At 37.4% G+C, this 23,824-nt stretch overlaps 1 protein-coding gene across 4 annotated transcripts in view; it reads left to right on the top strand.

The window, feature by feature from the left end:
• Positions 1–23,824, top strand: part of WDR70 (WD repeat domain 70) — a 308,150-nt gene that overhangs the window by 254,909 nt on the left and 29,417 nt on the right. For 3 of the 4 annotated variants that reach the window (XM_060009570.1, XM_069540615.1, XM_060009571.1), the window contains 3 exons: positions 1,335–1,434; positions 4,154–4,238; positions 5,711–5,849. The exons of the other annotated variant lie outside the window; for it this stretch is intronic. In XM_060009570.1, the coding sequence (XP_059865553.1) occupies positions 1,335–1,434; positions 4,154–4,238; positions 5,711–5,849 (324 nt within the window). The remainder of the gene's footprint in view (positions 1–1,334; positions 1,435–4,153; positions 4,239–5,710; positions 5,850–23,824) is intronic. 4 annotated transcript variants of the gene reach the window in all.

The following is a 23,824-nucleotide window of genomic DNA, read 5'->3' as shown; positions in this document are numbered from 1 at the left end:
TTTAAATTTAAATTGTGACAGTGGGACACAAGAATCATTAGAACTAACCTAGGAATGTAGTGAAAAGAAATCTGAGTGTAACAGTTCCGCAGAAGGCCAAGGAAGCTCTGGTCCTTATTAAAACAGAAGGTCCGAGTTAAGTGATGTATTTGAGAAGACAATTTTAACTCAGTATATACAGGTTTTTTTTTTTTTGAAGGCTTGCTTTTGTGAGGTAGTGTGTCCTCATTACTGGAAACTTTTTGGTGAAAGCTCAGTGATGGAGTGTTGGGGATATTATGGGGAGGCTAATGTACGTGAGCTCTGTTTTGTGATTCATTCTTTGTTATGGTTGCTGCAAATTGATGGAGATGGGTCATTTGTATTCCTATACCTGTGGCTGCCAGGAGAGACCTACATGCTGTCATCACTAGTAATGTCCCTGGCCATTCACTGTGTAATTATCCAGCCTGGTGGATCTGAGATAATTGACTCCCTAGTACTTTGGCCTGTTCTGGTTACTGAATCATACCTGGGTGGCAAGATGAGTGTAATAGAGTTACTTTTATAAGTCATTAACTGTTTAGAAGTGACATTGCAAGTAAAAAGACTAATAACATACATCCGTAGAGAGGGGGTATAGGGTAGTGTTTAAGGGTAGGCTTTTTGGTTCAAACTCCTAGCTCGACCACTTACTAGCTCTGTGATTTTGGACAAGGTACTTAAGTCTCTGTGCTTAGTTTCCTAATCTGTAAAATGAAGATAATCTTCTAGAGTGAACGTGAGCACCACAGGCAAGTTAGTAAAAGAATATAGTGCCTAGGGTATGGTAAGCATTGTGTAACGGCTAGCTGTCGTCATCATCATCAACAACAACATTATCCTACAGGCACACTAAAGATAGTTCAAGACTTACAACCATGTGCACAGTGTCTGGCATATACTAGGAATACAGTGATATTTTTGAGTTAATAATATGTTCATTTGTCATTTTTATTTATATTTATTCTTTCAGATAACTGTAGGAAATGGTCCCCAAAACTTTATAAGTATAATGAGAAGAGCTAAATGTGGTGCTAATCTTGTGTTGCTCAGAGCTTGCTAAGGCAGTCTGAAAAATATCTCCTACTAGAACTTAACCTTGTCTCTTCTTTTCACTTATTAAAGCAAATGGATGTTTTAAAAAGCCCTTTGAAATTTTTTCCAAAATAAAAAAACTATCATCAGGTGAAATTAATATTTTTCATGTAGCTATATATCATATTTTGGATGATAAAGTAAAATATTCTTGCCACAAAAATGTTCTCATCTGAATTCAGATGAGATGTTAACACTTTGCTTGTCTTTGCAAACAGGTTCATCCTAAATTCCACTATAAACAAGCTCATGACCCGGGCACAGATACTTCTTGCGTGACTTTTTCCTATGATGGTAATGTCCTTGCCTCTCGTGGAGGTAGGTTAGAAGCTTTCTTTTTAAAATGTTTCTATATATAAAATGATCGTATGTAACTCTAACAAATGTCACACTAATATCCTAGTGCTTAGTAAAGCTAGCTGTGCTTTTGTTAATGTACCTTTGCCAGTCTAGTTATTTTCATTAAAATGCATTTCCAACTTGGCAACATTATTTTATTAAAATTATCAAGTAAAATTTAGAAAATATGTACTTTTTTGCCTAAGTTTTCATTTTAGCTCCAAATTCCATCAGCATTTGGAGCCTGCAAGGATGACCATTGCCTCTACCTTATGGACTTTTGTAGATATTCTATATTCTTTCTATATCATTTTATAGTTCTGGGTCTGGTATTTCAAACTCTTCTATTTGCTGACCATTGATTTTTTTTCAGTTCAAACACTAATTCAGTTCAGTTAAAAAAATTTGTATACCTGGATGTTATTTTTTTTAAGAGCTATGTAATTCTGTGTGGTCGTATTGTAAGTTTACCTATCCACACTCATATGATTGAATACAGATTGTTTCTAACTTTTTGCTAAATCTTTCTCACGTGAATAAGTAGTATGCTGATAGAAGGAAATAATAAAATAGTGAGGGCAGCTTATGAACAAAGCATTAGGGGGAAGCATGGGGCGTGACTGAGGATCTTCCAATAGGCCCATTTGTGGGGAGAGAAAAGAATCAAGATAAGTAGGTTGGAGCCGTGTTACAGATAGCCTTAAATATCACATAAAGGATTTAGTCTTTATTCCACAGGCCAAATTAATCTAGCAACACTGAGTTTAGTCATTCATTCACTCACTTTACTGTATCTTGAGCAACTGATCTGAGCTAAGGCTAAGCATTATGCTAGGTGCTTGGCATAAACTGTGGACATCATAGCAGGGTTCCTTTCCTGAAAGAATTTACAGCCTGATGTAGAGGGTATGGAAGTGAGGGGAACATAGAGTTGGCACAGCTCTCCCCTCAGTTTAACTGGTCCATGCCCGTTTACCCTTGGGAGCTCTATCCAGATTCTCCTTCTTCCAAGGAAGCCTTCTATTGATATATTATACCCAAACTACCCTCACATAATTTTAAAAATCAAATCACATGCACATGTATTTTCTATTTACGGTATACATGGCAAAGATGGATATGTATAAAATATATGTTTTGGTTCATCAATTCTAACCTGTTCTTTGAGTCCTAAGATGACCCTTAATTAAGGCTATGTACTATACTCTGTACTTACATCAGTGATTCTTACCCCAAGAATGTATCTGAATCCCCTGGGAAGATTTTCAAAATCACAAATCCTCCACTAGGAAATTCTCACATTCACTCTCACACCTCTAGAGTGGTATACCCCAATCTCCAAGGTAGAGTGGGGAAAGAAGAGGGGAATAACAGAGGAGTGTACTTGGAAAATTCTTCCTGGAGGATTCTGAAATAGCCCAGCCCCACCCAGTTGGTTATTACTGCCTTAGAAGTATAGGATTAACTCCATTTCAGTCAAAGCCATTTTAGTGATAATTTTTACCTTCCCCTTCCATCCTATACTAGCTGTTGGGTAACATGTCGTCTACAGAACATGTATACTGTATTCCACCATTCTCCTTCCTGGGTGTATAGAGTATACCAGATGGAAGTCTCTCTGTTCAGCAGAGTCCCCAGAGTGTTGTAAGGTGCTCCTGCTAGCTCCAGAACCTGCCAGGTTAACTCAACTATTTAATACAGATTAATGTTTTCTTATTGTTTGAGGATTGTGGGGATGTGTAACCTTCTTTTAAAGACTAAAAGCAAAAAGGTTAGTCTTAACAAAGTTCTTCCAGTATAAGCAGGTCTCCAATCCAGCCAGTTGTGGATTAGAGCACCTGCCAAAAGTTGGGTTTCACAGTCAGGGTTGCTGGGGAGAGAATGGGGATTTTTATTGAATTCTCCACTCACCCCACTTGCATCTGGTACTGATTCCTTATTGGACCCAGGGGGTTGAGGCAGGTCTCAGCTGCGGACACTGGGGAAAAAGGACAGCAAAGATATTACTTATATGAGTTTTGGCTTTCATTGTGAACAGGAATTAGTTAGTAGCCCTATAGAAATACTTCAAAAGTGATTCTTTAAAGAATATTAATTATGCTTTAAATGGTTTGGAAAAGCTATACTCCCCAGCAAGGTGAAGAATGATATCCACAGACAGAGTTACACTGGAGGGAAAGGAATCACATTGGCTCACTCTCATTAATGTTAATGGATAGTTTCACCCACACACTGGTGGGAAAAAGAATCTGTTGTGAACTGAACTATTTTCAGTCCTGGTGGTTGCTAAATTAATATCTTCTTAAGAAGTCAAGTTATGCTCAGATATACCACAGGGAAACTACCATCTGCTCTAAAGTCACTTTTTAGAGAAGATTCTCCAGGGTTCCTTCTAGCCTACAGATGCTACATCAATCTGGAAAGTAATTTCTAGGAAGCTAGTTCATTATCATGTATCTTTCTACTGTTCTCACAACTACGGCTCTCAAACTCCCTAGTTAAAAAGTAAAATGTGTTATGTGCATCCCCTTCCCTCCTGCCTCCTTCCTTTCTCTCTCTCTCCCTCCCTCCCCCGCCTCCCTCTCTCCCTTCCTTTTCTTATAGTTATACACTAAGTTGTGCAAACTCTAAACTTGGGGCTGGTTCTTTTTTTGCAAAATTTACTTTCTCTTTTTTTCCTTTCTCATTCCTCTATCAGGTGATGATACATTAAAATTATGGGACATCCGACAGTTTAATAAGCCACTTTTTTCAGCCTCGGGTCTTCCCACCATGTTCCCAATGTAAGTAGCATATTTTTAATATTCGATAAGCACAAGAGAATGGACAAGTAATTTTTTCATCTTCATGTTAATTTATAGTATGTGTCTTACATTTTCTAGAAAAGGGACTTGAAGAGTGATTGAAATAGGTTTTTTGAAAGATGAATTTTTATTTTTCCTTTCATTTCGTACATTCTTCAGAATATAAAATTCTATTTTTGAAGTTGAAATCATGGCTGTTCATGTATTTGTGTGTGTGAATATATATATTGTATGCACACATAGGTCTTGGGGTAGTAAAAACATTTTAAAGGGTTGAATTGTTCTTTTAATAGTGTATAAATGACAGAGTAGGCCTGTCTTTTGTTTTCTTTTAAAATTTGAATCCTCCTACCATTAAAGCAATTCTTCATAGTTACTGAATATTATATGTCATTTTCTCAATTTTTTCTTATCATCATTTCAGTCAGTAATTCGGTAACTGTCACTTATTCAAACTGTCTTGCTCTGGGTAGTTGAACACTGTTATCTGCATTCTACTGACTTGATAACTGAAGCTTTAAAGATTTTTCTGCAAACAGCTGAGGTTGGGATTTCATCTCTAAGTCCTACAATTGGTGCCTAAGCAAAAATGTCTATTTTGGTAGAAATAAAATTTCTCACCTGTATTAAATAATGACCAACAAGGAGAGTGTGAAGGTAATGGAAGCAGCAAATGGAGGAAGCTGTATAATCTCAGAGCACTAACTCTGACACAGTCTATTGCCCATGGCATTTATCTGTTAAAACAAACAGATGGATAAACAAACATGAATTTATAGCCGATACGAATCTTTTGAGCCTTATGCCTGCTGCAGGTAATGCTAACTAGATAGCGTCTTTGGCTCATGTCTTAGATTATTCACAGTCAGGTGGCCAGACCTCTCATCACAAGAGCTGTTGAATCACAGCCATCAATTAGGTTCCAGCGGTACAAGCTGCTCCTCATTTCATGGTGCTTGACTTGACAAAACTCAAATTGTTTGAGAGGTGGTGCTGATAAAAATAGTTCCCAAACTGATCAAAATAATCACTACTTAGACGTAAGTCATACACTGTCTATTTGTGTGTAGACAGGGTTAATGTCTATATTGAGTTTTTCCCACACGTTATTTACATTGAAAGATATTATAATGTATAGAAATTAGAGCACAGATTCTGGAGTCAGGCTGTCTAAGTTCGAATCCCAGCTGTACCACTTACTTTTGTGATCTTGGACAAGGTTTATTTAACCTCTTCCTGCCTCAGTTTCCTAATCAGTAAAATGGGGATAATAGTATCTACTTCATAGGATTATTGTGAGTATTAAGTGAATTAATATAAGTGCCTGACTTACTATAAACCCTATGTAAGAGTTGTCTCTTATTACAGTGAGGTTGTTTATATTTTAACTCATTATCACTGCACTGTTGTGGCATCATAAGCCTATACTTATAAACTCTTTTTGTCTGTAGGACTGACTGCTGTTTCAGTCCAGATGATAAACTCATAGTCACCGGTACGTCTGTTCAAAGGGGATGTGGCAGCGGCAAACTTGTTTTCTTTGAGCGCAGGACTTTCCAAAGGGTGTATGAAATAGACATCACAGATGCGGTATGTGTGTTCTTTCCTCCCAGCCTTGAGAATGAAGTGAAGTTTGCCTCTTAGCCATTTTTGGTTTTGGTTTTGAAACAGAACATAAGTTCTTGCCCTTACAGTACAGTGGTAGCTGCTTTTTTTCTCCAACACAGGAATTATTAGTACATTGCAGACTGGCTTATCTACACTTTTCCCTCCCCAACCCAATATTTCCTATAGGCCCACACTTTAGTCAGAATTTCAGCTGGGCCTGGGATGTTTACCCGCTCTGCCAACCAATTTGAGGAGAGAAGAAGCTGATCTTCATGTAACGTACAGAAAGGAGCTTCCCACAATGTGCATGTTTGTAAGGATTCAGGGATTATGGACAGAAGTGAAACGTTATGCCCTCAGAATGTGATGAAGTGTATCATTGTTTGAAAACTTTGACAGAATTCTCCTTGTTAGAGGTGTCATTAAGGTAAGACTCAGCTTCCACTGAGGTTAATATCTATTTAGTTATTAGAAGTTTAAAACATTTCAGATTTAACTTCCACATCTGAAAAACCCCCCTTTAGTTTTCTTTACATATTTATGTAAGCACTAAAACACCAGCATGCGTGCATTCATTCATTCATTCATTCATGTCTAGAGACTGGAGCCGTATGTAATACAATAATAGTGAAGATTCCCAGAGGAAAATCTGAGTTCCTTTAAAGTCTTTGAAAGTATGTATTAGTATTTAGATGGTAAGGCAAATCATTGTTATTTTTCGAGTATGAAACAGGCCAATTAATGTCTGTGCAAATTTTCTTTGGCTCATAGTCAAATCCTTTAGTAATATCCTGTATCTTAAACAGTGCTCTTATGTAGATTTCTCTGGTTGTTTCAGCTCTACGTAAACAGTTGAGACATATTATGTACTTAAATGATTCAGACAATTGAACAACTGTTTTTAAATCACCAGCAAAAAGCTCCTGTCTCTAATGTTTTAATGTTACTGTGGAGTCTTAAGTTGTAGGCACTAAATTTGAAACCATGGTATAGAGACAATGAACTAACAATGAGACTAATTCTAGATGAGTACTTTAAGTTTTATAGATTCTAATCTCATGACATAATTTGAAATGTGCCAACACTAATAATACTTTTTTTGGGGTGCATCCAGGAGCCAACTAAAACACTAGAATCAAAGAAAAACACTCTTGACTCTATCAACTTTAATCTCAAAAAATAAAATTATTATAATGGGTTGTTCCAGAAGTAAGCTGGTTTTGTTTTGTTTTGTTTTTAATGCCTCTCAACGACTATACATCTCAGTATTATACATCGTTGATGTATATACATCAACGACTATACATCTCAGTATCTCACAAACTCATGGGGTTGTGTTTTTAAATTATAATTTAAGTTGAAATGTAATTAAATTAAGGGATATAGAAGTATGATCGTACTTTTAAAGACATGTGGATGTCATAAGTGTACAGAACACACTGTTTGTTGTGTTGCTCTGAATTGCTTTTCTAACTAGATGTTTTTGTCCATGGCACTTACCACCATCTCATCTATTATATATTTGTTTGTTTTTGTCTGTCTGCTTCCACCAGGATGTACGCCCATGAGGGCAGAAACTTTGTCTGTTTTGTTCACTGCAATATCCCCAATGCTCAGAACAGTGCCTGGCACATAGAAGGTGCTTGTTTATTGAATGAGTGAATGGTATACTTGGGAAGTGCAAGTAATGCATACTGTAGAGCACAGGTGTGTCTTTGGAGAGTGAGGCAGGAGAGAAGTATCTAGAGATGGAAGGGTAAACTGACTTTGTATACCATAATAAAGTGACTTTATCTTATGGTTTTTTGTTTCTCGTTTTTTTTTTTTTTTTTTTAAACAAAGGAATGACATTTTCAGATCCAGGTCTTAGACGTTGATTTTTATTGAAGTGTGAAGGTTAGATTTACAAGACGTAGTATTTATTTGTATATGTATAATTTAGGAGACTGGGTCAGTGTTCCCTGCAATTAAAAGAAAACAAAAAAAGATAGCAGGTTTTAGAAGAAAGACAGCGAGTATGTTGTTGGTACGTTGAACTTGAAGTACCTTTAGGACCTCTGGGTGGAGATGTTCAGTGGGCAGATGGGTAGATAACTTTGGTGCTTAGAAGAAAGAAGACACAGTTTTGGGAGGAGTATTTATAGTTCATAGTTGAAATGTTGGTTGCTGATTAGTTTGATCACGGAAAGGGCATGAAGGATGGAGAATATGAGCCCTAGGAAACCAGAGCATTTAAGGGATGAGCAAGTGAAGAGATACAAAGAAAAGAGTGAGGTCATTAAGGAAACAGAATTTATCATATTGAATTATCTTAGAAAAGTCAGAAAACTGATTTTGAGACCCATTTTAATAGATGGATGAAGAAGAGAGAACTTCAAATAGGACAAAACCACACACCTTAAAGTGGCCTTTTAAATCATTGATTTAGGATTTGTTTGTCTTTTTTTGGTTGTTAACATCAGACAGCATTGTTTTCTGTTTATATTGTAGAACGGTATGCTAAAGGGACTTTAAACTGCCCCTCTGATCCCTATTTTCTCAAGTTTTAAGTCTTCTTGGAATGTAGAAAAATAAACAAATTCATTCTTTGGGATGGATAAAGAGGGGGGACACTTTGCTAGAAGGGCCAAAAAACACCTCTTTTATTTAATTGTATTTTTGTTATGAAAAGCCAGGATTGTCATTTCTTTTGGAAACACCACACTCTGCTATAATAAGGTACTTACTGTATTGAGTTTTAATTTAGCTAAAAGGCAGCATCTCATATTCTTAATATCAACATTTAGTTGTTTGCTTGTTTGACTAGGCACAGGCAATGGTGCTGTTAGGTCTATCCTAAAGCCATTTACTTCAGTAAAGTATGATTGACTGCATTTTCCCACACCCTTTTCTAAAACTAAATAAATCCCTAGACAGTTATATTCTGGCATGCCAAGCTCAATATAGATAGGGAGCCAAACATTGTCTTCAGTTAGGGAATGTTAACAATCTATACAATTAATTTCCTAATAACTAAAAACTGTCCTACAATCTTCACAATAAATAGCTTTTTAAAATATAACAATTATATTTTCCATATTTAGTTTTGAAACAAACTTTAAAAATGGTTTTAATTGCACTCTCTGCATTGTCATATGCTCTGAAAATGTTTCTTTCTCTATTCAGTTTAGAGACTCTCAACGCTCTTTGCTAGGAGATGACAAGTGTTTAACATTTACTATTTTTACTGTGTGATGTTTGTACACATTTTACAATTCTGCTGAAATTATTTTTAGGTGTTTCCTTTTCCTAGTCCAATTTTGTTTCCTCAAGTTAAAAAAAAATGCATATCCTCATTTATCATCTACTTCGTTGTAATTTGAACAATGTGCTTAGCCTCTTTTCTAAGATAAATTCCAGAATATAATTTGATCTTGAATTTAAAAGCTCACCTTTGTCTTTGTGTAGATGGGACCCTAGCATGTTTATATATTGTGTAAAAAGCTTCCATTACTCTATTTTATGTGAAAAAGCATAGGAGAGAAGGAATGGACTAAATGTAATTTGGAGATGACCTATCATTTTTGTAAAAGGTAATTATGTTTAGAAGAAACATAGAAATTTTTAAGTCTTTTCAAAGTTCCAGTTATTTCAGGAAATGCTGTGACATAACATTTAAAACTATTATTAGCTTAGTGATATTTCATCAAACTATACTTTGTTGCAAAATGATTAATAGAATTTCCTTTTTTACTAATATAAATCAAGGGACATGGTTTATGCAGTTGTACTAGTATATTACCATTTATACTCTTTAACCCAAGCATAGTGAAATGAAGTTGTTTTGACCTGGTATTAAGATGGTGGCCTCTTCACCTCAGTTGCTTTGGGCAGTAATTTAAGAGAGAGCAGACATTCCCTTGTGTAGAGAGAAGAAAAAGGTGGAAAGGAAAACAGCCAGAAATTTCACGCTTGGTCCCAACTTCTCTTCTAATTTGTTTGTTTACATAGTTTGGTGAGGGATCTCTGTTTCTGTAAACACTGAATGAACAAAGTGAAGAGAAGAAAAAGAAAAACTAAACCTTTATTTTTAAAACATAGCTATAGCATTTAGCACGGCTACTGAACGGAAGGGAAGGGAAATTTGCTTTGGCATTTTCAACTAGACTGTAGGCATTTCAAAGTTGATTGAGAATCCTGGTGCCCATATAAGAGAGATAATAGTAAAGGTCTTTTAAGGAAGAAAAAAACTCATTTGTGATCATCTGAAGAATATTTGATTATCTTTAGGAATGCTTTTTAAGCATTGAAGAGAATAGATAGCAAAGAACAAGGATTATCTTAGAGTTTTGTTTCTTTCTACCACTACTTGTTCTCTGCAATATCCCTTTCCCGTGGGAGATGAAATCCGGAGTAGGCACACTTACTTACTTACTGCCTACCTACCTACAGGCTGTATCTCTGCCCCTTATTATCATAGGTATTGGTTGAAAAATACATAATTATTGTCAAAGTTATGTTAATTAAGTAATAGTTTATATATTTACCAAAAGGTGGGGAAAGTTTCTTATTTCAGACATACTTATCCGATTACAGAGATAGCCTACTGCATATATTGAGGAGAAGGTAAGGTCCATATTGTGTAAAAAAAAAGAAAGAGATTTCTTTAAAAGAACAAAAATTTCCATAAAAATACCAGCTGTCTTTCCTTCTTTATATAGTTAGGTGAAGTTCTGAAGAGAACTTGAGTTCTCATTATTTTTCTAAACATCATATCTTATCACATTACCCACAGATTATACTGAGATATGACCTTTAAATTAATGAATTTTGATGTCCAAGAAAATTGCTATATGTGTCAATATATAAAATGACATATAACATATAAAATGAAAGGATTAGCACTTCCATTTCACATAAAAAGTTTTTGTGTTCTTATTAGGAGAGAATATTGATATTTTATATCGAAAGAGATTGAATAAGTATAAATGGATATAATGGGGCCATGAAATAATAGACCCTTCATGAATCTAGCTATGTATCTTAATTAATAAGTGTAAGGGACATGCTGACTCTTCAGACTACAATCCCCCCATGTTATTTGTACATGTGAATGAGAGAAGAAAGGTCATTCAAATTAATGGATATTCCAAGGAGTCCTCAGAATTGGCTTTGGAATGTGTCTTTGTTCTTATATTTGAATACAGATAACGACTAATATGGGAATTTACTTCAAACTTAATGAGTTAATGAAGCTGTGCCTGTGAAAGCTTGTCTCTGAAGGAGCTGAAGAACTCAACTGTTCTTCCATTTTGTACTGGGAATAGACTAATGATCTGTCTTACTGATATAAAGTCCCAGCTCAGGCCGAATCACACGTCTTTAAGCGTTTTCTAGAAATAAAGGATTCAAGCGATGTCTTTGCCCAGTCAGGATCGCATAAGGAATAGTAGTGCAACAGTGCATTAAGTAGACTTCCCTGTGCTATACAGCATGTTCCCATCAGTTGTCTATTTTATACATAGTATCAATAGTGTCTATGTGTCAATCCCTATCTCCCAATTCCTCCCACCCCACCCCTTTCCCCCTTGGTATCCATACATTTATTCTCTACATCTGTGTCTCTGTGTCTGCTTGGCAATTAAGGTCATCTGTACCATTTTTCTGGATTCCACATATATGCGTTAATATACGATATTTGTTTTTGTGACTTACTTCACTCTATATGACACTCTTTAGGTCCATCCACGTCTCTACAAATGACCCAGTTTCGTTCCTTTTTGTGGCTGAGTAATATTCCATTGTTTGTATGTACCACATCCATTCTTTTTTTTTTTTCATACCCATTCTTTATCCATTCCTTTGTTGATGGACATTTAGGTTTTCTTTAAGTAGCGAAGAAAAGAGATGCCATTGGGTTATGATGGAAAAAAATATTACATTTTTACCACTTTTGTGATTTGACTTACTAAACCCTTTCTTCAGATTCAGTAACTGGAACTCAGCTGGAGTCCCCTGCTGAGTTAGCCTCACAGTGTCCAGAATGGGGGTAGTGTCCATAAGATGTGATTAAATTACTTTTCATTGCACCTACAGGTATCATGCTATGGATGTTCCAGGACAGTAGTTCTCAGGATTTAAAGAGTGCAGTTGAGTGTTCATCTGTAGGCACGTGAGAATAGAGAGGAAAGAAACCACCAATTTCATGATGGTTTAACTGTTAATATGTACCTTATCAAGTCTTAAAATGCTTTACGTAGGGAAAATGAAAGGAACAAGCTTAGTGCTGATTATTTTTTATTATTTTTAAAGTGCACAGTTCTGTGATTTTTAACCCCTATAGATTCCTGTAGTTCCATCAATACAATCAGGATACAGAACAGTTAGTTCCATCACCCCCTAAAAACTCCTTTGTGCCATCCCTCTATAGTCACCCTCTTACCCCCTCCCTCGCTCTCCACTCCTTATCCCTGGCATTCACTGGTCTGTTCTCCATCACTATAGTGTTGACTTTTCAAGAATGTCATACAAATGGACTTACATAGTGTGTAACCTTTTTAGATCAACTTCTTTCAGCAGAATCCTTTGAGACTCATCCAGGTTAGTTGTGCGTATCAATAACTTGTTACATTTTATTGCTGAATAGTATTCCACTGTATGGATATAGCACAGTGTTTTTATCTACTAAAGGACGTTTGATTATTTCTAATTTTTGGAGATTACGGATGGAGCTGCTGTAAGCATTCGTATAGAGGTTTTTGTGTGAATGTAAGTTTTCTTTTCTCTAGGGCAAATACCTAAGAGTAGGCTTGCTGGGTCATATAGTGAGTGTATATTTATTTTTATGAGAAACTCCAAGCCATCTTCAGATTAACAATGTCATGTTGTATTCCCACCAACAGTGTATGTGTTTTTTACTTACTCTGCATCCTCACCAACACTTTGTATTGTAGCATTTTTTATTTTATACATTCTAATAGGTGTGTGGAGTGGTTATAATGTGAATTTTCCTAATGGCCAGTGATGTTGAATATCTTCATGTGTCCATTTTCCATAGTTGTATTCTCTTGGGTGAAATGCCTCTTCAGGTCTTTTGCCCTGTTTTAAATGAGGTTGTTTGTTTCTTACTATTAATTTTGAGAGTCCTCTATATATTCTAGATACCAAGTTCTTGGGCTATTCTCTCCCAGTCTGTTGCTTGTTTTTTTCTTTTTCTTAATAGAGTCTTTTACAAGGCAAAATACATTATTTTTTTAACATCTTTATTGGAGTATAATTGCTTTACAATGGTATTAGTTTCTGCTTTATAACAAAGTGAATCACTTATACGTATACATATGTTCCCACATCTCTTCCCTCTTCCGTCTCCCTCCCTCCCACCCTCCCTATCCCACCCCTCTAGGTGATCACAAAGCACCGAGCTGATCTCCCTGTGCTATGCAGCTGCTTCCCACTAGCTATCTATTTTACGTTTAGTGTACTTATGTCCACGCCACTCTCTCACTTTGTCAAAGCTTACCCTTCCCCATCACCATATCCTCAAGTCCATTCTCTAGTAGGTCTGTGTCTTTATTCCCGTCTTGCCCCTAGGTTCTTCATGACCATCTTTTTTTTTTTTTTAGATTCCATATATATGTGTTAACATACGGTATTTGTTTTTCCCTTTCTGACTTACTTCACTTTGTATGACAGACTCTAGGTCCATCCACCTCACTACGAATAACTCAATTTTGTTTCTTTTTATGGCTGAGTAATATTCCATTGTAAATATATGTGCCACATCTTCTTTATCCATTTGTCTGTTGATGGACACTTAGGTTGCTTCCATGTCCTGGCTATTGTAAATAGAGCTGCAATGAACATTGTGGTCCATGACTCTTTTTGAATTATGGTTTTCTCAGTGTATATGCCCAGTAGTGAGATTGCTGGGTCGTATGGTAGTTCTCTTTTGAGTTTTTTAAGGAACCTCCATACTGTTCTTCATAGTGGCTGTATCAATTTACATTCCCACCAACAGTGCAGGAGGGTTGCCTTTTCTCCACACCCTCTCCAGCATTTATTGTTTGTAGATTTTTTGATGATGGCCATGCTGACCGGTGTGAGATGATATCTCATTGTAGTTTTGATTTGCATTTCTCTAATGATTAATGATGTTGAGCATTCTTTCATGTGTTTGTTGGCAATCTGTATATCTTCTTTGGAGAAATGTCTATTTAGATCTTCTGCCCATTTTTGGATTGGGTTGTTTGTTTTTTTTGATATTGAGCTGCATGAGCTGCTTGTAAATTTTGGAGATTAATCCTTTGTCAGTTGCTTCATTTGCAAATAGTTTCTCCCATTCTGAGGGTTGTCTTTTTGTCCTGTTTATGGTTTCCTTTGCTGTGCAAAAGCTTTTCAGTTTCATTAGGTCCCATTTGTTTATTTTTGTTTTTATTTCCACTTCTCTAGGAGGTGGGTCAAAAAGGAGCTTGCTGTAATGTATGTCATAGACTATTCTGCCTATGTTTTCCCCTAAGAGTTTGATAGTGTCTAGCCTTACATTTAGCTCTTTAATCCATTTTGAGTTTATTTTTGTGTATGGTGTTAGGGAGTTTCATACTTTTACATGTACCTGTCCAGTTTTCCAAGCACCAGTTACTGAAGAGGCTCTTTTTTCTCCACTGTGTATTCTTGCCTCCTTTATCAAAGATAAGGTGACCATATGTGTGTGTGTTTATATCTGGGCTTTCTTTCCTGTTCCATTGATCTGTATTTCTGTTTTGGTGCCAGTACCATACTATCTTGATTACTGTAGCTTTGTAGTATAGTCTGAAGTCAGGAAGCCTGATTCCTCCAGCTCCGTTTTTCTTTCTCAAGATTGCTTTGGCTCTTCGGGGTCTTTTGTGTTTCCATACAAATTGTGAATTTTTTTGTTCTTGTTCTGTGAAAAATGCTAGTGGTAGTTTGATAGGGATTGCATTGAATCTGTAGATGGCTTTGGATAGTAGAGTCATTTTCACAATGTTGATTCTTCCAATCCAAGAACATGGTATATCTCTCCATCTCTTTGTACCATTTTTAATTTCTTTCCTCAGTGTCTTATAAGTTTCTGCATACAGGTCTTTTGTCTCCTTAGGTAGATTTATTCCTAGATATTTTGTTCTTTTTGTTGCAGCGGTAAATGGGAGTGTTTCCTTAATTTCACTTTCAGATTTTTCATCATTAGTGTATAGGAATGCTAGAGATTTCTGTGCATTACTTTTGTATCCTGCTACTTTACCAAATTTATTCACTAGATCTAGTAGTTTTCTGGTAGCATCTTTAGGATTCTCTATGTATAGTATCATGTTATCTGCAAACAGTGACAGCTTTACTTCTTCATTTTCGATTTGGATTCCTTTTATTTCTTTTTCTTCTCTGATTGCTGTCGCTAACACTTCCAAAACTATGGTGAATAATAGTGGTGAGAGTGGGCAACCTTGTCTTGTTCCTGATCTTTGTGGAAATGGTTTCAGTTTTTCACCATTGAGGACGATGTTGGCTGTGGGTTTGTCATATGTGGCCTTTATTATGTTGAGAAAAATTCCCTCTATGCCTACTTTTTGGAGGGTTTTAATCATAAATGGATGTTGAATTTTGTCAAAAGCTTTCTCTGCATCTATTGAGTTGATCATATGGTTTTTCTCCTTCAGTTTGTTAATATGGTGTATCACATTGATTGATTTGCGTATAGTGAAGAATCCTTGCATTCCTGGGATAAACCCCACTTGATCATGGTGTATGATCCTTTTAATGTGTTGTTGGATTCTGTTTGCTAGTATTTTGTTGAGGATTTTTGCATCTATGTTCATCAGTGATATTGGCCTATAGTTTTCCTTCTTTGTGACATCTTTGTCTGGTTTTGGTATCAGGGTGATGGTGGCCTCATAGAATGAGATTGGGAGTGTTCCTCCCTCTGCTATATTTTGGAAGAATTTGAGAAGGATAGGTTTTAGCTCTTCTGTAAATGTTTGATAGAATTCGCCTGTGAAGCCATCTGGTCCTGGGCTTTTGTGTGTTGGAAGATTTTTAATCACAGTTTCAGTTTCAGTGCTTGTGATTGGTTTGTTTATATTTTCTATTTCTTCGTGGTTCAGTATCAGAAGGTTGTGCTTTTCTAAGAATTTGTCCATTTCTTCCAGGTTGTCTATTTTATTGGCATATAGTTGCTTGTAGTAATCTCTCATGTCCTTTGTATTTCTGAAGTGTCAGTTGTTACTTCTCCTTTTTCATTTCTAATTCTATTGATTTGAGTCTTCTCCCTTTTTTTCTTGATGAGTCTGGCTAATGGGTTATCAATTTTGTTCATCTTCTCAAGGAACCAGCTTTTAGTTTGATTGACCTTTGCTGTCGTTTCCTTCATTTCTTTTTCATTTATTTCTGATCTGATCTTTATGATTTCTTTCCTTCTGCTAACTTTGCGGGTTTTTTGTTCTTCTTTCTCTAATTTCTTTAGGTGCAAGGTTAAGTTGTGTTTTCGAGATGTTTCCTGTTTCTTAAGGTAGGATTTTATTGCTATAAACTTCCCTCTTAGAGTTGCTTTTGCTGCATCCCATAGGTTGTGGGTCGTCATGTTTTCATTGTCTTTTGTTTCTAGGTATTTTTTGATTTCCTCTTTGATTTCTTCAGTGATCTCTTGATTATTAAATACTGTATTGTTTAGCCTCCATGTGTTTGTATTTCTTACAGATTTTTTCCTGTAATTGATATCTAGTCTCATAGCGTTGTGGTCAGAAAAGATACTTGACACAATTTCAATTTTCTTAAATTTACCAAGGCTTGTTTTGTGACCCAAGATATGATCTATCCTGGAGAATGTTCCATGAGCACTTGAGAAGAATGTGTATTCTGTTGTTTTTGGATGGAATGTCCTATAAATATCAATTAAGTCCACCTTGTTTAATGTATCATTTAAAGCTTGTGTTTCCTTATTTATTTTCATTTTGGATGATTTGTCCATTGGTGAAAGTGGGGTGTTAAAGTCCCCTACTATGATTGTGTTACTGTCGATTTCCCCTTTTATGGCTGTTAGTGTTTGCCTTATGTATTGAGGTGCTCCTCTGTTGGGTGCATAAATATTTCCAATTGTTATATCTTCTTCTTGGATCAATCCCTTGACATTTTGTAGTGTCCTTCTTTGTCTCTTGTAGTAGTCTTTATATTAAGTCTATTTTGTCTGATATGAGAATTACTACTCCAGCTTTCTTTTGATTTCCATTTGCATGGAATATCTTTTTCCATCCCCTCACTTTGTCTGTATGTGTCCCTAGGTCTGAAGCGGGTCTCTTGTAGACAGCATATATACGGGTCTTGTTTTTGTATCCATTCAGCCAGTCTATGTCTTTTGGTTGGAGCATTTAATCCATTTACATTTAAGGTAGTTATCGATATGTATGTTCCTATTCCCATGTTTTTAATTGTTCTGGGTTTGTTATTGTAGGTCTTTTCCTTCTCTTGTGTTTCCTGCCTAGAGAAGTTCCTTCATCATTTGTTGTAAAACTGGTTTGGTGGTGCTGAATCCTCTTAGCTTTTGCTTGTCTGTAAAGATTTTAATTTCTCTGTCGAATCTGAATGAGATCCTTGCTGGGTAGAGTAATCTTGGTTGTAGGTTTTTCCCTTTCATCACTTTAAATATGTCCTGCCACTCCTTTCTGGCTTGCAGAGTTTCTGCTGAAAGATCAGCTGTTAACCTTATGGGTATTCTGTTATGTGTTATTTGTTGGTTTTTCCTTGCTGCTTTTAATAGTTTTTCTTTGTATTTAATTTTTGATAGTTTGATCAATATGTGTCTTGGCGTGTTTCCTCTTGGATTTATCCTGTATGGGACTCTCTGTGCTTCCTGGACTTTATTAACTATTTCCTTTCCCATATTAGGGAAGTTTTCAACTATAATCTCTTCAAATATTTTCTCAGTCCCTTTCTGTTTCTCTTCTTCTTCTGGAACCCCTATAATTCCAATGTTGGTGTGTTTAATGTGGTCCCAGAGGTCTCTGAGACTGTCCTCAATTCTTTTCATTCTTTTTTCTTTATTCTGCTCTGCAGTAGTTATTTCCACTGTTTTATCTTCCATGACGCTTATCCGTTTTTCTGCCTCAGTTATTCTGCTATTGTTCCCTTCTAGAGAATTTTTAATTTCATTTATTGTGTTGTTCATCACTGTCTGTTTGTCTTTAGTTCTTCTAAGTCCTTGTTAAATGTTTCTTGTATTTTCTGTATTCTATTTCCAAGATTTTGGATCATTTTTACTATTGTTATTGTGAATTCTTTTTCAGGTAGACTGCCTATTTCCTCTTCATTTGTTAGGTCTGGTGGGTTTTTGCCTTGCTCCTTCATCTGCTGTGTGTTTCTCTGTCTTCTCATTATGCTTACCTTACTGTGTTTGGGGTCTCCTTTCCTCAGGCTGCAGGTTTGTAGCTCCCGTAGTTTTTGGTGTCTGTCCGCAGTGGCTAAAGTTGGTTCAGTGGGTTGTGTAGGCTTCCTGGTGGAGGGGACTAGTGCCTGTGTTCTGGTGGATGAGGCTGGGTCTTGTCTTTCTGGTGGGTAGGTCCCCGTCTGGTGGTGTGTTGGGGTGTCTGTGGCCTTATGATGATTTTAGGCAGGCTCTCTGCTAATGGATGGGGTTGTGTTCCTGTCTTGCTAGTTGTTTGGCCTAGGGTGTCCAGCACTGTAGCTTGCTGGTCGTTGAGTGAAGCTGGGTCTTGGCGTTGAGATGGAGATCTCTGGGAGATTTTTGCCGTTTGATATTACGTGGAGCTGGGAGGTCTCTTGTGGACCAGTGTCCTGAACTTGGCTCTCCCGCCTCAGTGGCACAGCCTTGACGCCTGGCTGGAGCACCAAGAGCCTTTCATCCACACGGCTCAGAATAAAAGGGAGAAAAAAAAGAGAGAAAGAAAGAATGAAGATAAAATAAAATAAAATAAAGGAAAGTTATTAAAATAAAAAATAATTACTAAGAAAAATTTTAAAAAAGTAAAAAAAAAAAAAACGTACAGACAGAACCCTAAGACAAATGGTAAAAGCAAAGCTATACAGACAAAATCACACCCAGAAGCATACACATACATACTCTCTAAAAGAGAAAAAGGGAAAAAATATATATATATCTTTGCTCCCAAAGTCCACCTCCTCAATTTGGGATGATTCGTTGTCTATTCATGTATTCCACAGATGCAGGTACATCACGTTGATTGTGGAGATTTAATCCTCTGCTCCTGAGGCTGCTGGGAGAGATTTCCCTTTCTCTTCTTTGTTCGCACAGCTCCAGGGGTTCAGCTTTGGATTTCGACCCACCTCTGCCTGTAGGTCACCTGAGGGCGTCTGTTCTTCGCTCATACAGGACGGGGTAAAGGAGCCACTGATTCGGGTGCTCTGGCTCACTCAGGAAGGGGGTGGGGGGAGGGAGGGGCACGGAATGTTGGGCGGGCCTGCGGAGGCAGAGGCCATTGTGACATTGCACCAGACTGTGTGTTCTTCCGGAGAAGTTGTCCCTGGATCCTGGGACCCTGGCAGTGGCGGGCTGCACAGGCTCCCAGACAGGGAGGTTGGATAGTGACCTGTGCTTGTACACAGGCTTCGTGGTGGTGGCGGCAGCAGCCTTAGTGTCTCATGCCCGTCTCTGGGGTCCGCGCTGATAGCTGCGGCTCGCGCCCGTCTCTGGAGGTACTTTTAAGCAGCACCCTGAATCCCCTCTCCTTGCGCACCAGGAAACAAATAGGCAAGAAAAAGTCTTGCCTCTTCGGCAGCTCCAGACTTTTTCCTGGACTCCCTCCCGGCTAGCCGTGGCGCACTAGCCCCCTTCAGGCTGTGTTCACGCCACCAACCCCAGTCCTCTCCCTGGGATCCGACCGAAGCCCGAGCCTCAGTTCTCAGCCCCCGCCGGCCCCGGCGGGTGAGCAGACAAGCCTCTCGGGCTGGTCAGTGCCGGTTGGCACTAATCATCCGTGCGGGAATCTCTCTGCTTTGCCCTCTGCACCCCTGTTGCTGTGCTCTCCTCTGTGGCCCCGAAGCTCCCCCCTCCAACACCTGCAGTCTCCACCCACGAAGGGGCTTCCTAGTGTGTGGAAACCTTTCCTCCTTCACAGCTCCCTCCCACTGGCACAGGTCCCATCCCTGTCCTTTTGTCTCTGTTTATTCTTTTTTCTTTTGCCCTACCAAGGTACGTGGTGAGTTTCTTGCCTTTTGGGAGGTCTGAGGTCTTCTGCCAGTGTTCAGTAAGTGTTCTGTAGGAGTTGTTCTACATTTAGATGTATTTCTGTTGTATTTGTGGGGAGGAAGGTGATCTCTGCGTCTTACTCTTCCACCACCTTGAAGCTCCTCCAAAATACTTTAATGTTGGTAAAGTCTAATTTATCAGTTTTTTATTTTGTAGAATGTAGCTTTGGTGTCACATCTAAGAATTCCTTGACTGACTCCAGGTTACACAGATTTTCTTCTGTTTTCTTCTAAAAGTTCTATGGTTTAATGTGGTTCATTTTGGGTGTGTGGTTTATTTTGAGCTAACCTTTGTGTAATAGAGTGAGATATAGGTTGAATCAAGGCCAGGACTAGGGTCAAACTCAAGCACAAAATTGAAGGAGGTATCAAAAAACTCAGTAATCAAAGCAACTTAACATTTTAATGCAATATTATAAAAGATAAGAATTAATGCATAAAATTCATGATGAGTAAAATTCCAGTGCTTTAAATAAAAATGGGATCGGTAACAGCGCTATGCCAAGCTGTATTGAAGCCCGAGGCAAAAGGAAAATTCAGTTGTACTGAGGCTGCCTTAATTTAAACTTTTGATCTTTTGTTCATTACAGGTTTTTTTGTAGCGGGGGATAGGGTGGAGTACCAGAGTGGGGAAATAGTAAACTCACTGCTGCCTTAGTGATACTTTGAATTCTGGGCTAATTCCCCGGTCCACCTACTACTATTTAGTTTTCAGAAACCTGAAATTTAGGTTTTATAACTGCATTCAGAGGGAGAGACTGAGTGGAATGTGATCCCTGTATCTCACCCAGCACCAGGAGATTTTTTTTTTTTTTTTTTTTTGTGGTATGCGGGCCTCTTACTGTTGTGGACTCTCCTGTTGCGGAGCACAGGCTCCGGACGTGCAGGCTCAGCGGCCATGGCTCATGGGCCCAGCTGCTCCGCGGCATGTGGGATCTTCCTGGACTGGGGCACGAACCCATGTCCCCTGCATCGGCAGGCGGACTCTCAACCACTGTGCCACCAGGGAAGCCCATGAGATTTTCTTTTAATTAAAAAAATCATAACTGTGGTGGAAAACTATGTGAAATAAATAATGAAATTGCAGCAAATGTGCCTAGGAGGAAGCGCGAAGATCACTGCACATTTGCAAGGACGTTCACATTATAGGAAATAAAATAATGTCTTTGATCCTAGTGCGAGTCCCCTCTGCTACACTGGTGATAGGTTCCCTTCACATAAGTATGCCACAGGCAAAGCTGCTGGCTTTTGCTTCATCAGCTGCCATCTGGCATCAGGCATACGTTGCTCCGTGTCTCAATATTATCTTCCAGAGTCCATCTTGCCTACCTGAGGACCACGGCTCAACTCTCCTATATGAAAATTAGACTTTAACAGAAGAGTTTACAACCTCCCTAAGAGTTCATTTCTGTTTATGAAATCCCATACCATCATATCTTTTTTTTTTTTTCATTATTTTTAGGCTCACATTCTCATGCTTAGAGCCCACATCCTTTACTCTAGTCCTCAAGGAATTGGAGAACAGCTGGTCAACATCCTCTATTTCCTTTAAGATTATAAAGTTGCTGTTCTGTCTTCTCTTGTCTAAGTGAACCAAACTTAGTTGTTGTTGTTTTAACCTTTCCTTGTGGGTCATATTTTCTCAACACTTCTGTTATCTTTGGTACTCTTCTTCTCAGACATTTCTGGATTTTCCAGTGACCGAATTGGAGTAAGGGACTCCTTGGTGCCCTGTGGGTGGGAAGGGCATTATATTCCCGTGGTGAGAACAATGTATGGCACATGGTAGGTGTTTGGTGAAAATGTGTTTGTTAATTTTGCTTTACCTTCTGTTATATTTTATTATAGTATGTTCTTATCGGGACTTACTATAATGGCCTATTCCGTACCAGCTTCTCTTGTTTTTGTTTTTTGTTAATAGTTTTTTCTAATTAATTTGGAATTTCAGAGCATAAATATGTTTTCTTTTAGATTTGATGAAAGAAGTACAAATTTTAATTGTCTCCTTCTTTAAAACTTGAGATGATCTTTTTTCAGACCTACTAAAAATAGCTATGTTTTGATTTCAGTGGAGGAAGCAAGTTTACTGTGGATGCTTAAAATACTGGTAATCTAAAACTGTAATGAATATAATTTGTTTTGGTCGTTATACTGTTAATGAATATGATCTGTTTCCTGGATCTCTTTTGTAGAACACACTCTGCTTTGAAGTAAAAATTATTTCTTGGAATTTGTCACTGTATTTTATCAAAATTCTAATCTTTATTCTTCCTTAGAAGACGAATTCTGATGTGCTTATCATTTCATTTCTATTCTCATTTCCAGTCTCTTTTAAAAGAACAATTTATAAATTTAACCAGTAGACTCTTAGTTCAGGAGCAGTTATTTAGAGTCTCTATTCAACATTTTCTTCTTTGAAATAACGTTTGCTGCAGGAATCCAGATTCAAAACCTATAGTGAGTTGTCTTTTCCTATAATTATCTGTCTGACAGTGATCTCATTTGGGGAGTTACAATTAGATGAAGAACCTATCACATCCTGCTTCAGGCTTCATAAATCATTGAAGGCGGAAGAATGAGGACTAAAAGCAGGGCTTGTCCAGTTTAGTACTTTATTCCTTTTCTAGTGTCATTTAACCCTGCAACATGCTGTATTAAAAGGCATCTACTACTTATTTGGTGTCAGCAGTCTCATGGAAATGTTTTCTGTTTACTATTTTGCTTCTATTTCTAGTCCTTCAAAGCAATAGAAACAGTCAATGTTTCCCTTTTGATTAGTTAGAAACTTTTTTTTTCTTCTCTACACAAGAGTTTGGTGTTTTATTGAATTGGCATTTAAACATATCTATACTTCCTAGTATAGAAATAATTGCCACGAATGGCAAAACTGGGTGAAGAATCACCTACTAGATAACACGACCCTGAAGGAGAAACATACTTGATGCTATAAAATATCAAGAAAAGAGAACTTGATTTTGCAGATATGTAAATTTTGTAGGTGTTCAAAATGACACGCTATTCTTTATAAAATGTATAATGTATAATACAGTAATGACCAGTGCTCTGTTGTCCAAACCCAGCACCATATTACATCACACTGGTAGAAGACCAAGTGAAGGACTTATATGTCTTGTAAGATTTTCTACCACGGATTTTCCTCTCCCAACCAGAATTGGATGAACGATCTTTGGTAACAAGTTTTCCGGCTGTTCTATCAGAATTCTGGCCAGACTTTCACAGTTTATATTAGTGTGGGGAAGAAAGACTTCTATAATTAACACATGTCCCAGGATAGTGTTTTTTCCTTTTTTGGAGTGATAGATAATGCTGTGTCTTGTATGATGAGGGGTTGTGAGACCCCCAAAGGGCTAAATAAAAGAGTATGATTTGTAAAACATCTTTACCTGTACTATATTAAGACAAATAGTGCTTTACGTATCCTGTATAGTTCATCTTCGAAGATTCAGCTTTTTCTTTAATTTTTGGTTTTACATACTTGATGATTTCCAAGATCTGATCATATATATTTCTTATCTAGTAGTTAGGGATTTCAAGCTTTATCCATTTGTGCTTTGTTTATTTATATAAAGAAAAGATTTATGGTTATTATCTTTATTCCCATCTCGAACTACTTATAAATGAAGAATGATAAAGGGGTCTGTGTCTGTGTAGATTAGATGGAGAGAGATGGCCTTAGGTACTGCTTCCCAAGCTCTTTCACAAGCTGGTCCTCATGATAGATGATAATG

Source organism: Delphinus delphis, chromosome 3, assembly GCF_949987515.2.
Source record: "Delphinus delphis chromosome 3, mDelDel1.2, whole genome shotgun sequence".
Taxonomy (NCBI): Eukaryota; Metazoa; Chordata; class Mammalia; order Artiodactyla; family Delphinidae; genus Delphinus; species Delphinus delphis.
Note: the sequence above shows the minus strand (reverse complement) of the source record. Positions and strands in the feature narration are given on the sequence as shown.